General features: G+C 30.7%; 1 protein-coding gene across 1 annotated transcript; it reads right to left on the bottom strand.

Annotated features, from left to right (window-relative positions):
• Positions 1-763: 763 nt before the first annotated feature.
• Positions 764-8516, bottom strand: LOC129313033 (cysteine-rich receptor-like protein kinase 10). Its single transcript, XM_054955862.1, has 8 exons — positions 8093-8516; positions 6106-6512; positions 5871-5981; positions 5512-5678; positions 2688-2898; positions 1743-1980; positions 1472-1622; positions 764-1365 (listed from the first exon to the last, which is right to left on the bottom strand). The coding sequence occupies exons 1-8, from the start codon at positions 8470-8472 to the stop codon at positions 1057-1059; spliced, it is 1974 nt and encodes a 657-aa protein (XP_054811837.1). The 5' UTR covers positions 8473-8516; the 3' UTR covers positions 764-1056.
• Between the last annotated feature and the right edge of the window lie 7330 nt (positions 8517-15846).

Below are 15846 nucleotides of genomic sequence, written 5' to 3'. Positions count from 1 at the left end.
TTCTTCTTTCTCGGGAATTGTATTTGTCTTATGTATGTTTAGGCACGTACTTTTATAAAATATTATTCGGATATTTTTCTCAAATAGACTACTTGGCTGGGCTACTGCTCAAACATAAGCTAGACTTGCCTTCATGAGTATTGACACTTCTTGTAAAGCGTGCAGTTACCTGCAGCTTTCCTTAAGACATAAAATACCCTTATTGGACATCATAGTGTCGTACTCTAATGCTAGAAATACAGATGTTACACTTCCTTCTCAAAGAATATCCAAACTAGAAATGAATACACTTTCGGTAGAAATTACTTTTAATTAATTATTCAACATAGCACATCAAATTGAAACGGAGAGTTAGATGCTTCAATTGCTACCTAAATGATTGAGAGTTGTAACCCTCCAATAATAAGTAGCCTCACGATAATTATCCTTTAACTTTTGTAACTTTTTTTTCCTTTTAAGTCTTTGTCAGTATGAGCTCAATGCCAAGCTACTATAAATAGGCTCCAGTGTGACATTTTGAGGCAAGCAAAAAATAAGCAGAATATTTCTATTCAAGTGAGAGTCTTTCTCTTGAGTTCTATACCACAAATATTGGCTAAATTATCTAAAAAGATTTAGTTTGGAATGGTGTCTGAGAAGCCTTTATAGAATAAAAGCATAAGATTTTAATTTAGAACAATAATACTTCCGATTTTTTTTTCGATATATCAAACTGTCTAATAAACAATATAACACATTAACATATGCCATGCACACACACAAATACACATAATTTTTGGCAAATTAAATGCTTAAATACGTGAGACATTCACCGATTTGATTTGCTCTAATTTGTCCAAACCCAGGCCAAAACAAAAAAAAAAAAATTGTCCAAACCTAACCTTCAATTCCTCATCATTTGGTCCTCATGGCTGATTAAATTTTCTTTCGGCAGACTCCTTCCAATAATGTCTTCATGATCTAGCTAATTAAAGAGAGAGATAAAGAAAGCTAAGTGGTGGGATCCACATATGACACAGTTGTTCTAGTATCCATGTTCTGGAGGTTAATTACTTGTCATCTTGGTGTGAGGTGAGACACTGTCATCTCATTAACAGAAGCATCGTTGAAAGTTCTAGAAGTAGATGACTGATCTTCCAGGGACTTTCTTCTTGAAAAAGCAGGAGGATTAGGATTCGGTAATGTCATTGTGTCACTTGCAAGCATGAGTACGACAGTAGACATAATTGGTCTATCATCTGGATCTTCTTGAACACAAAGTAAACCAATGTGTACGCACTTCAAAACTTCATTTTCTATATATGAATCTTCTAACACCGGGTCCATCAATTCCAAACATTTTCCTTTGCACCACAAATTCCAAGTCTGCAAGAAATTGCAAATTAGATTTTCAATTTGAAATGATGAATGCTGTCTTAATATTAAAATTTCATGATTATGACATTAGTTAGTTTGAAATTAAAGAACTTACATAAATTAGAAGACTTTGGCCATGCTCAGAGAGATAGAAACTGCAAATCTTTTTTCCACATATGATTTCTAGCAAAAGAACTCCAAAACTAAAAGCATCTGATTTCACTGAAAATAATCCTTCCATAGCATACTCTGGAGCCATATAACCACTGCTTTGAATCAACTCAGTTAGAACTTTCAGTTATCCATGAGGTGACATTTTCTAAATAATTTAAATATTAAATTTCAAGTACAAAGAAAAAGAAAAAGGAACTTTAGCTTAAACTTACTAAGTACCAATCACTCGTTTTGTATTTCCTTCATTTTGGGCTCCTTCAAAGGTCCTTGCCAATCCAAAATCTGATATTTTAGGATTCATTTTATTGTCCAAAAGGACGTTGCTAGCTTTCAAATCTCTATGAACCACTCTTAGTCGAGAGTCTTCATGAAGATACAAAAGTCCTTTTGCAATCCCATTGATAATATTTAATCTTTGATTCCAATCTAATTTCTTCCTCTTTTCTTCACCTGGCAATATTTTTTCCAGGAAAAGATTTATTGATGTGAATAGATAAAGTAAAGAACAAGATTTCTTAGTTGTTCTCCTTAATAGCTACTGAAACGACAGAATTTGTTACTACAATTTGTTGATAGTCTAAATTTGGTAATGAAAAAGTTTCCTTCTAAGAAACAAGGATCGATATTGAAAATAATAAGCAACCATGGGTGTCTATATGTATAGATTTATACCACATATGAAGATATAGAAGACACAAATTTAGGCAAACAGAGGCACTGAAATAGGGAAGGAAATCTCAAAGCTAATGGGCAAACAATCCTATCTAAGTGATAAGTAGAGGATGAATCATCAGATTGAAGATCAATGAGTCTGACTTTGATACCAGGCAAGGAATAAGAGAGAAAAAAGAAGTGTGATGAGGAGAAAAACATGAAATGTTTACGGTTGATTTTGAGACTCATGAAAAGAGATCATTGCAGCAAAAGACATTGAATGCTCGTGAATAAATAATGTCCTACTAATCATAGCTGTAACCTACCAACTCTGATTAAGACACATTTATAAACAAGCTTGTATCTGCTAGTGCTCTAACATAACACTCATGGTCATGTTAGCATGCTAAATTATATCACTCACGACAAACACTAATTTTGAGACATATAATGAGACAAAACATAAAAATCAAACAGCGAAAGAAAGAGCTTAGAAAACATACTGAAAAGGTGGAAGTCAAGGCTAGAATTTGGCATGTATTCATATACAAGTAGCTTCTCATTTTTCTCTATGCAACAACCCAAGAGCCTAACAAGGTTTCTATGTTGCAACTTTGCTATGAATATCACTTCATTCTTGAACTCCTTTGAACCTTGACCTGATGCTTTTGAGAGTCTTTTAACCGCAATTTCCTTCCCATCTGGCAATGTTCCCTAATGAAGAGATTGATAATTAAGAAATCTAGGAAAATAAAAGATATCATATGTTACGAATATGTTAAAAAGGTTAATTATATGATAAGAGGAAATATTATGTGTATACCAAATCGAAAGAGTTATAGTTGCTATCAGGCTATCAACCCTTGCTTGATTAAGAGCCAAATATAAGCCCAAATAGAATGGGGCTTTATCAAAACATAGAGAAGTCTGGGCCCCTATCCACAATAAAACTGAGCCCATAAGTGTTATATTCCCATTGTCATTTTTGAAATTGGGAGGGAACAGTTTTGCAACCATGACTGAGCAGTTGTACGTGGCAGTTATATATGTGAGTGCAGGGCAGGCGCATGAAAACTAATCGATTCTCCGCATATTCTCCTGAACGAAAACTCCTGTAATTCTCTATTCCTCTCCTCTGTGTGTTTTCTGTGAGGGCAACGAACCGGGTTTGAATAATCCGTTCTTAGACCTGCTTGTATGACCAAGTTAATATGGTACACTTGCTCGAACTTCTATTAAAATTTGGCTTAATTTTGTTTTCGACCAACCATTCCAAAAGCAGCTCAATTTGATCAAGCCCAGTTCTATATATGGGCGAGGGTAAATAGCACGAAATAAAGGTTTCAATGTATATTCTTGCACCACAACTACTATAGTTTTGCATGTCAAGAACCTTTGAAAACTGTAGCAAGAACAACAAAATTTGTTGCTTAAAAGCATACGCAACAATTTTTTTTTTTTGGTTGAGCTGCCTTCTTTTTTTTCCAAAAAGAGTCAAAGGACATTTTAGCTCCTCATCACATGAGAGCATTTGGTATTTTAAATTATTTTGTGATGCAATAACCCTTTTTAACATTAAAAAATGGTGCAATTGGGCTTTGCTATTAAATAATCTAAGTTTGACTTACCTAGAAAAAGGACTTCAAAAATTATACCAAATGACCCTATAAAAAAAAATTTCTTGGGTCCTTGTCAATATTAATATTCTTATAGGGTAGTTATTTGTACTGCTATGTCATTTTATTAATGGTAGAGGTAACATTGAATTGTTTTTAATTGTTAAAGAAAAACATTACATCACAAAAAATTTTAGGACATCAAATATTCTTGCACCGGTTAGAATATGCCCTCTAACCCTTTCAAAAACTATTATTGCCCATACAATTAGAATATGCATCGGTTAATAACTAGGTACACCAAAACTGTCAGCTTTGTTAAGTCCCCCTCATTGACCACCACATCATAAAAATGCATTATCTTCATGAACTTATTAATTTTTGGAATAGTTTTATTCAAATTTTAATTTATTTCTTTTAGTTTAAAAATCATAATTCAATTCTTATAAAAAAATTATTTGGCCCTTAACCTTGAAGTTGTGCAAATCGTCAATTCCTCGTCATCACAAATTGTCTGTCCAATTTGGACTAAGATTAGGATGGTTGGGTCCTTTCGTATATATGATTGTTCAAATTGATTCTGTTTTCCTTGTAACCCGGAGTCTTTTAGCTTGCTCTTGGTCTTCTGTTCTATCAAAGTGCAAACCTGAACTAATTTAAAATCATGTGAATAATCAGGGCATTACACTAAGCCTATAGGCTTTGTGCACGAAAAACCTGTGCTCCAGAAAATTTTTCACCTAGTCTATTGAATCAACCAAGTGAATTTTGCACCTTTGAAATCCATATCTATAAATTGCCATTCATTTATAAGACTTGAAACAGTTTTCTCACTATACACATTGCCAATCTTCTCTTGCTATAATATTATGTCATTAAAGTTGCCCATGTAATAAATCCATGATCTAGCTAGATTACCTCTCCCTCACCACTATTCCTTTATTGTTCATTACAAGTATTGTAAACCGAAGTTACAAAGTTGGGAGTTTCCAATCTGTTGGAAGTCAATCTCATGTGAATGATGTTTTCAATTCCCAACTTTATTTCCACCCTTTAAGACTAACATAACACTTGTTTTGCAAACCACACTTTATTCTAATTTTCATCACTTTTTATCATAAACAGCACCAAAGAAGGCTTCCTATTCATACACACCTTCAGGTTCTTTATTGTCAAAGCCACCCCAAAAGCCTTGACAATGGGCTAGAAACTTCATGGCTCTTTGATAGCTGCTTTTGGCCAACGCTCAACCCCGCCTTATTGCAGCTAGTCATTTTATCTATTTAATTTCTTATAACTTAAAAAATAATCCAATGTTTAATAATATTCCTAAAACTCATGCAGTTGCATGTTGACTTATTTTTAAGCTTAAGGATACAAAAGTTCTAACTGGTGTGGAAAGTTCATCCCCACTTAAATTTATTTACAAAAATATTACCTATCACCTTGAAGGATTAATTATCCGCTTTTATTATATATCATATGTTCTGAAATTGTTAAAACAATAACACGTACGTAGTTGCCCATTTTGGCCAATATATTTCTTGATAGCATATCAATATCTTCAATATTAGCCTAAACTAAAATTGTATACAATTTTAATGACTCTACGTAAATTTAAACTAAAAAATCATATTAGAAATTAAATTAAACTTTTAGGAAAGAAACAAATAATGAAAGCAGTTGATAATCATAAAATATTAATTAGTACCTTATAAACAGTACCAAATCCACCTTCTCCCAATTTAGAATCTTCTGAGAAGTGATTAGTGCTCTGTTGAATCACATGCAGAGGGATTGTGGGAAGATCTGTGTTCAATGATCTCTCTCTTCGAGGAAAATCATAAAACATAGGAGCGCCTTCCAAGCGCGTTTGATCTACAAGACAAGTATATAAATTAATATTTGATCATATGACCATACATTCAGTTTTATACACGTGTGTGTGTGAAAAATTTGATAATGCATGTACAATTGCGTATATATGTGTTCAGCGTACGTAGTATGGGGGACAAATTAATGTGATGCAAAGACAGGAGACAAATTAAAGTAAATGGCTGTGGTAAATACCTTTTCTAGTCTTCCTCCGCCATAAGTAGACAGAAATGCTTAGTATAGGCACAGCCACTAATAAACTTACGCTTATGATCAAGAATTTGGACTTGCCAGCGCCATCATTGGCTGCAAAGTACTTTCACAAATTACCGTCAGATGTCAACACATATGGATGTTGATTGGTATTTAGAAGAGAGAAAAGTTGAAGAAAACCAAGGTTGGTTAGACTTAGAGTAGAAATATATTAAACCTGTAGTAGGATTTTGAGAAGAGGGTGACTGATAGAACATGTAATCGTTGTATTTGATTATACAACTTGGGGTCCCAACGTGCCATCCTTGCTTCTGCTCACAACACTGAGTAACGTTATTCATCAAAGCCTCCAAACATTGCCTGCAACTCTTTCTGTCAAGGTCTCTACTACATTGTACCAACGCATGCCTTCTTCTTCCACCTCCTAGATCAAACTCTCCCCATGCATTCAATTCCTTTGTCTTCTCCGTCGCTCGTCCCATCAGACTCCTTATGTAACTTTCTGCCTTCTTCCACTCCGTCGGATCCGACATCTTCGTCGTTCCCTCCATGGACCATAATGGGCTCATCATCACCTTTCCGAAGAAGTTCTCATTGGAGTATCGGACGATGCAGTAGCTGTACCTATATATATGTTGCAGCCAAATTACACGCACTTGCTCTAGGAATAGTCAAAGTGTACAGATTGCAATCCAATTATGTGAAGAAGAAATATGATATCCACCTGTGATTTGTTGCTTATCGATTTGTCATGCCATATGATTTATGATATTAGATCAATCCGGTACACCACATTATCCATGATCTATCCGATAAAATTGTACCAATTCAATTATATAAAAGGGAGAATTACAATCAAATTTCACATAAAGAAATTAATTACTATAAGGTTCATTGAGAACTAAACTAAACTGTATTGATAATTGGTTGTATTGTCAATGCAATTTAGTTTAGTTGTCAGTAAGCTCTATAGTAATTAATTTTTTTATATAAGACTTCAATGTAATTGTCTATAAATAAAATCTTACTACTTGAAAAGATAACAGAAATTACTTTCTTTTTTGTTGATAATCAAAATTACGAATTTCAAGAAAAATTCAACATGTTTTTTCCTTTTTCAAATGGTCCCTTGTAAAGTCAATGTTCACTTTTACTAGACACATTTATTTTATTAATTACAGTAATAATTTAATTCATTTTTTATTTTTTAGATATAATTATTATACTTAATTAACTTTTTTAAACTGTGCAAGTTAGTTATTTTCTCTTATATTTAGAAATAGAGAGAATATATGTCATTATTTTTAATGACTTTATTTTTATAACATGCTTATTTAATTTCTTGCATTTTTTCTACTATTATTAATGTTAAAATTAATTTATATTTAATACAATTTAAATGTTATGTTTTTATCCAATAGACCGTGGAAAAAATTAAATTATATGACACAACGCAGCAGAAGACATTGGATCAAAATAGAACATAGACGCCTCCTCGTGAGGATTAAATTGAAAAAATTTATGGACTAGTCGAATACAAAAATACAGCATTATAATACAAAAGCATGTTTTAGAATACATTATGATCAAAAATAGATAGTTATTATTCATAGGATTGCCTCCAATAGAAGGACATATGTTGGGAAAAAAAAAGTAGTTAATATCTAATCAATCTAAGCATGAAGAGGGATACTTTTGGAATAGATTATTCGGTCAAAATCATCAAAAGTTTTATTTATCATAAGCAAACTAGGTTATATACTCTCTTTTTATTTTTTTCCCATTTTCTCCTGTTGTTATATATATACTTCGGATTAAATTTGATTTGAGTATTAATTTTTATTATTGTATCTGAAAAATCTAAATAAATTTAACTTGGTTGTATTTAATATGATGAACAGCATAAAGAATAATAAGGAGTAGATAGATTCATCCCTGACCGCTATATTTTTTATTTTGAGGGGAGGGATAAACAGAAGAATAGAAAAATCATTCCCTAAATTTTCTTGCGATGGGATTCGCTCTAAAATTTTTAGTATAGTGCATGTATCATCTCGAGAAATATTTCTGTCTCAAAAAGCATTAAAACCAAACAACAAACATATGAAGATTATATACTCTCTAGATTATTGTTTTGAGTTCCTGAAATATACTTTCAAATCCAAAACAGAGGCGTTCTTCGTACATAATGTATAGATTGGTACCATATTGCGGCAGAAGGGTGATTGGGACAGCGTTGGAGAAGCTCTCTGGTGGCAGTGGAGACACAGAACTGGCAGAGGTAGCCGGGGTCATCGCCACGGCAGTCATAGAGGCCGTAGACGGTGTTGGTGGCGTTGCCGATGGCAGTGTGGTTGTAGCCTTTGTTGGTGGCAGCAGCATCGGTGGAGAGCAACGAAAGGAGCTGGTCAAGGTTGGCTTTGTATAAGTCACTAAGAGCTTGTGGGGCTTTGTTATGGCAGTCATCTCCAACGTAGTTTGATGCTAGACAAGTACTTGGTCTGATGAAAGTACAGATCATGACTATGAAGAAGGCAATCAGAAATCCAGGAGTGGGAATAAGGGGTTTTGATGATTCCATCATGGTCGGGTTACAAAGGCTATTTCAATTTTGGTACGTGTATGTATATATAGGAATATATTTAAATTGGTGATGAATGGGGGAAAATATTTAGAGGTCATTTTATGATTCGCAAGGTTTTGACTCTCTGGTATACGTCAGTGTTGTGTGGTGGAAAATTATGTTTGAATTGAGAGAGAGATAGAATATTGATTTATTTAGTTTAGTATTCATTTTTAATAAGGTCATTCAAATATAATTTAAGTGGATTAGATGGAGGTCTAGAATCTGAAAATTATGGACCAGTTGTTCTTATGCAATTATATTTATGTTTATCATGAAACGTTTTAAGATTCTAAACCCCCCCCCCCCCTTACATTTTTGAGTTCTATTTTAGTCCTAAATATGGGACACAAATGCAGTAGTTAATTCCCCCCCCCCCCCCCCCCAAAATACTAACACTCTCTCCGTTGCTCCAAGTTATAGTCCTAGACACGTTGGCTTTATTGTGGTAATTAATTTTATTAAATGACGGACAAAATTAAAAATTTAAATATTTTTACTCAAATTTAAGGATATTAATTATCAGTATTTAAGAACTGTGAAAATGACTAACTTTGCCCTATACTTAGAACTGGAGAGTGTATGTTAATTAAAACTTGATATCATGTAAAACAATAGTTAATAATTGAGTATTCATCCTTGATATAAGGTTAATTTAACCAATTTCGTGCTAAAAAAACAGTAGTTATATCTGTAAAATTGTTTTAAAAAATATGTAACTTCACAATTTTGTCATTCTTTGCATTTAATAACCATATTAAATTATTGTCTAGGAATCAAACCATAATAAATAACTAAGGGATAAAATTAGAAAAAAAATCTAATTACTCTAACTTTACTTTATATTAATTAAGTAGGGAGGTAGAGCCAGTAATTCGGGCCAAGCCCGACAGGCTAGCCTGAATTGGCCTGAAAAATTTTAAGGTTGGGCTTAGAAAAAAATATGTTTTTTTATGTTCGGGCCTATTCGGGCCGGCCCGAATAGGCCTGAAAAAATTCGGGCCAAGCCCGATTAGGTTCAGGCTTGGCCCAAATACCTGAATAAAAAAATTATATTTTTTAAAAATATATAAAATATAATAAATATTAAATTAATTCTTTAAGTTTTAGATCATTTTATACTAAAATATCATATATTTGAGTCCTAGACATCGTTTAAGTATTAAAAATATATATTTTATATTTTTCATAAAATAAAATAATTAATTTCAAAGTAAAAAAATAATTAAAAATAATTTTAAAAATTAAATTCGGGTATTCGGGCCGTCCGAAGCCCGAAGGAATTCAGGCCGGACTTAACTATTCGAGCTTTTCAAAAAGTCGGGCCTGTTCGGGCTCGGCCCGCCCGAATTCCCAGCTCTTGGGGAAAAGCTTTCAAATTTTGTCTTATATGAAAGATGAGAGGGAATATGTCCATTTTATTAACAAAATTTTCAAAATAATATATCCTGGATGAAGGTAATTAATTATATAATTGGTTAATGAATGAAATTAAATTTTATGTTATGATTCTTCTGTAAACAGCCTTCAAATTTATATATACTCTCTCTAAATCATAACATAAAGTGTTTTCTAGAAGTCTCACTTGATTTAAAATATATGGTATTAGATAGATTATATTATATATATATATATATATATATATATCCAATCATACCCTTACTTTCACTTAGGTAAGTAATGAGAGTATTTTGAATCTATCAAATATTATGTTGATTCAACTCAAGGGTATAATTGAAAAGATGTAAAAAATTTAAAAAAATTAAAATTTTAACTAATTTTTTTTTTGGGAATAGAAATGAGTTAAAATGATATATATTGTGACGCAGAGGGAGCATGTGACATACAAAAAAATAAAGTTTGTTTTCCATCCTCAATAGTTTCACCTAATTTTCAATTTATTCCCTACACACACGCTAATTGGCATTAATTCCATGTTGTGGTTTCAAAATATTAAATTAATGGTTGTCGTGCTCCTGCTTACTGAATTTATTACTGAATGTCTTCATCAGTAAAGAAAATGATAACGATGACAAGGCATGCTCATTCATTTTGTTTTGCATTAAAAAACGGAAACATCCCTAAGGCAATTTGGGGGACACAAGCTGGGAATGCATTAATTATTCCAAATAAACCGAAACAGCTGGAATCGTTATACCGCACATAAGATTCTTGTACACTACATCAACTGGGTATACATTAATAATTTACTACGCCTTTTATATTACTGGCACTTGAACATAATGCAAACCCATTTAGAACAACATCCTCTTTCTTAATTTATAAGAAAATTTTTTTTATAAAATTATACATACTAACAAAACTTATTAAATATATTTTACAAACTTTCTTTGAAAAAACATAAATATAAATTTTAAAAAAATACCCTCATTTAATATAGGCTTGTTTGTGAAACATAAATAGAGGGAACATATAATAAGGAAAGAGGGATAATACAGAAACCAATATAATCATCAGAACTTCATTTTTGTCAAAGTACATTATATTTTAGGATATCAAATTATCTTTAAAAATTTCTTATAAACTGGGACGAAAGAGAAATATTTTAAATGTTATTAATTTGACTTTGATTTTTATTAGTATTTTCTTCTATTTTATGTAGCACTTAAATGAAAATATTTTTCTTTTTTTTTTATGAAGCAGTATAAGGAATTTATTTATTACATTCTTACATTGTTTTGATATACTATTGGTATACATTATTATTTAAATTACCAAGGAATTGATACTTTTCCCTTGTGCTAGAGCATTAGACTTCCTTCATATGGGTTAAGGGAACGTTGCTTTTTATCGAAGACAAAAAAAAAAAAAGGTATTGTACTATTCCTTTGACTTCAAAAATATTTTCACATTTTAGTCCCTCATTGATTTACAATTTAACTTTTCAATTTTAAAGATAATTTTTTATGTAAATATTAAAATACCATTTCTATTAAAATGTCATTTTGAAAGTGTATATACACCTATGGCTAGGTGGTCTTCGTGTGGCAGAAGCTCCGGCGGACAATATAGTTTTATGAACATATCTTTTTTTTTTTTTTTTTTTTGTGGTCGTAGCGAACGCTTTCATTTCACACCTCTTTTTAAGCAATGTGGCTTTTAACAACTTTATATCGATATACATGACGTGCTCATTGATTGGTGATTTGACCGATTTCGATCCTGTACAAATGATTGTACATGGAAACAATCATTTCTCGGAGAATAACATCTCCTCCTCCTGGAGGGAAAAAACTATTAAAAAAGGTCTAATAGAATATGAAACTTCATAAAACCCAATACAATTGAAATTATGTTTCGACGTTTAAAAAAAAAAAACGCGCCCCTGATTTGTTGAAAATATGCCTTTCAAATGTTGAAAGTCCATCCAGTGGATGAATGGATTTGGTGTTATTGTAAAAGCATGAATATAGTAGTCACGCTAATTTAGATGTTCACTTGTAAATTTATAAGATGTTTATAGTTTGGTTTACAACAAAATTAAATGAATTATAAGTTGATACGAGAGATAGATGACAATCAATTCTAAACGTAATTGGCCAAAAAAAAAAAAACAAATTCTAAACGTACACTTATCAATTTCAGAACTTCTAGTTGATAATATTTTAGATAACTTGAATAAGGTAAATCAAAGGATAAAATGTTTAAATAAAATGATATAACAACTGGATATTTACTTATTAAAACCTGAACGGTTGTCAATATATGAGCATTTACATGATAATTTTCTATCAATGACAATGACATTATTAGAATTTACTCTTTCAATCCTTATTATAAGACACTTTTAATCGTTTCATGTATATTAAGAAATGTTAACATTTTTCTTGATATCATAAAAAAGTAATATATACTTTTATTTTTACTATTAGTTTTAAATAATAATACAACTATATTAAATACTTTTACGTTAATAAAAAAAAGAATAAAATTAAAAAAATAATTTAATTGTTGCAAAGTGTCCTATATTTTGAATCAAAAATTATTTATAAAAGATATGTTATAAATAGGATTTGAGGGAGTAAAAACTAAATGTTTGTAACTATTAAATATATATTAAAATTTGGATAAGTCATTATGATTATTTTATACAAAGAGAATCACATTTAGGGCTCCCACATGAGAAAAAAAAGGCAATGAAAGCCCATAATAATAGAAAGTTTAGCATAAACAACTAAATTGCTAAACCTTGTTTTTGTGCATTATTGAATCTTTTGTTATTCTAAGCCCTAACTGTCATTTTTTCTCATCGATAGCCTTGAATGCAATTCTCCTTATAATATACTATGTATGAGAAGTTGTCCAAAAAATTATTAAATAAATGTTTAGTTATAGACAAGTTAGTGTTCAAGTTTTAACAAGTAAATATTCGCTCGTTATATCCTTTGAAATACCCTATACAAATTATGTATGATATATATTAAGGATTAATGAGCAAATAGAACCTTGAATTATTGTTTAAAAATCACTTTAAACTCTGAACTCTTAAAATATGGAAAGTAAACTCTAAACTTTTAAATTCATAACAAAATAAACTTTGATGATTAACTTTTTGACACTTTTACTATTTGGGCAAGTACTGTCTAGGGTTTATTTTCCTACAAATTTAACCCTGACTGTTACAGTACTCACGTGGACAGTAATAGTATTAAAAAAATTAATGATCAAGGTTTATTTTGTTATGAATTTAAAAGTTTAAAATTTATTTTGTATATTTTAAAATTTTAAAATTTAGGATGATTTTTAAATAATAGTTCAAGGTCTTTTTTGTTCATTAACCCTATATATTATCAACTATAAGTTCTAATGTTCAAATGTGTTCATAACTACTTGTCATCTTTAGTATCACTTGTAATCCATATAACTTTTATGCAAATCAAATTATAAATATTTTATAAATTTACAAATATGTATCCTATATTAACATGACAACATTCATATTTTTATAACACAAAATCTAGTTATCCTAACTAGGGACTTCCAATCCCGACATTCATAAGGGCATCCATGCCAGAATATTTTTAACTTTTTACCTCAAAACATAATTTCACTTAGATCTTTTTGGGGAGAAATTTCTTATTCTATTGGGCTTTCTATGCAATTCTTTTCCTTCCAAGTGCTCTAGAAGCTATTTTCCCTTTTCTTGCCAACCCAAAATCTTTCATCAGTCGTCTAGATGGAATCTAAATTAAGGGTGGCTCTTAAAAATACATCACTGGTCACAAGTTTTTAAGTTTAGTTTTGGCCAATACTAGTTAGTTTAATTTAAAAGTTGTCACACTAAAAGAAAAAAAGGTTAGTTGATAACAAATCAACGTGATTAATGGCCACTAAAAAGATCAATGTGACTTTATTTCATTGAAAATATATTAGAATGAGCAACACAAGTAATTTATATGATACGATTTTAATCAAACAATTATATTAAAATAATTTCTTGACATTTATGTTTATAACTAATTAACTATGTGCATAAGGAGTAAATATCACGGAAATGTTAATTAGGATCCTTTCCTGATTAGTTACTTATTGATGGGTGTGTCCGTTAATTAATTAATAGAAACTTGCTCGATGATGGGATCTCAAGCCCTTCAAATTTGAAGCAATTTTGTCCACGTAAAACATTTTGGCTGGGACCCATGGCGATCCATGTATGTGGCAAATACTCTTTCTCTGACTTTGCATGTCGACGTACATAGCGAATTTAATAGGTGACGAGGAAAACAACAACCAAGGTGATCCATAACTGCTACATGATTCCATGTCTCTTCTTTTCAACCACGCCATGAATACCGTTTCCGATCCATTTGGTAATGTTATTTTTTTTTATTATTTTTGGGGCTCAAAATCCATTTGGCAAGTTATTCACGTGTCCTAGCTATTTCCATACAAGACTAGCTTAAGTTGAACATTTTTAAAATTATGAATTATTTCCTGGGATCCATCAAATTATTATTATTATTTGATTGATTATCAGATTATAAAAGGATCAATATTATCGTTTTACCAAAATTATTATTTAATTTAGTAATCTTTGTAAATGAAAAAACACGACGAGCTATCTCATTTAACATTCACGACAATACTTGAAGTTTGAATTAGTTGGCAGTGCTTATATTATATGTCTGTAATGAAAAATAGTAACTAATTAAGTTATTTAAAAATATAATTTTGCAAAAATGTTATGCGATATTTTTTTTAAAATTTGTTTAAAAAATCCTGTAGAAGTTGATAAATAACTTAAATTTTCAAAAAAAAAAAGAATAAATCTTTTATCAATGTTTGGTGATAAATTTTTTAGATTTAAATATAATTCCATAAAATTAAATTACTTTCATTTTTTAAATACAGTTACTATATCTTTAAAATTATTTAAATTAAATTTTAAGAAGATTTAATTCCTTGAATATAAATTTATCTCAAAATAAATGTCTTATGGCTCACCAATGTCATTTCTTTCAGACCCATCTAAATGGCTCGTTTGGTATTTTTCTAATAAAAATATATTATTTTCAAGCAATATTTATTGTATTTTAGTTATTATCATTCATACTGTATTATTATTTATATTTTGTCGCATTAAAGTCACAGGAGTGCTTTGTTTGCATTTCCGGGAAACATTCCTCTTGTTCTATTGGATTGAAGTGGTACAAACAAAAACGGCTTTAATTAGCTCCAACAAAACCGATAAACTTATTGCAGAGCTGCCGTTCAACCTATGGATTAGTTTTATTCTTTTTCGTTTATGCTTTTTTGTTTTGTATATTTTAAGCTGTCAAGAGTTCATATTTAAGATATTGAGATAAGCATATCCAAGTGCGTACCAATTTATGTAGGCTTGAAAGTCATATATATGTAAACAATATCAATATTAATATGAAATATAGATACTAATTGCAAATTAAATCACATCATTCATTGGTTATAAAAATTGGGATTGATTAATTCTTCCTTAATTTTTTATATAAAAATTGGATTGATTAATTCTTCCTTAATTTTTTTATATAAAAATTGGGATTGATTAATTCTTCCTTAATTTTTTTATATAAAAATTGGGATTGATTCTTCCTTCTTAAGGGAGATGATATTTGAAGAAGAAGCTTTAACAATCCATGATAACATAGTTCGAATGCAAAGTAGATTAAGATCGGTTAGTATAGGAGGAAGCTCATAGTAGACCTGAGCCATCTCAAGCTTCAGGTAGTAGGTAGGTTGTTAGAATTATTGTTGACCCATCCATTTACTGAGCTTGAAAGACATTTGTGAGGTTCAGTCCATTAACATTTGATAGCAGTGTGACAAAAGGTGAAGCCG

Source organism: Prosopis cineraria, unplaced genomic scaffold (assembly GCF_029017545.1).
Source record: "Prosopis cineraria cultivar Desert tree isolate PC_DT_omini unplaced genomic scaffold, ASM2901754v1 PC6, whole genome shotgun sequence".
Lineage (NCBI taxonomy): Eukaryota > Viridiplantae > Streptophyta > Magnoliopsida > Fabales > Fabaceae > Prosopis > Prosopis cineraria.
The sequence above is the reverse complement of the archived record's forward strand: the minus strand, read 5'-3'. Positions and strand labels throughout refer to the sequence as shown.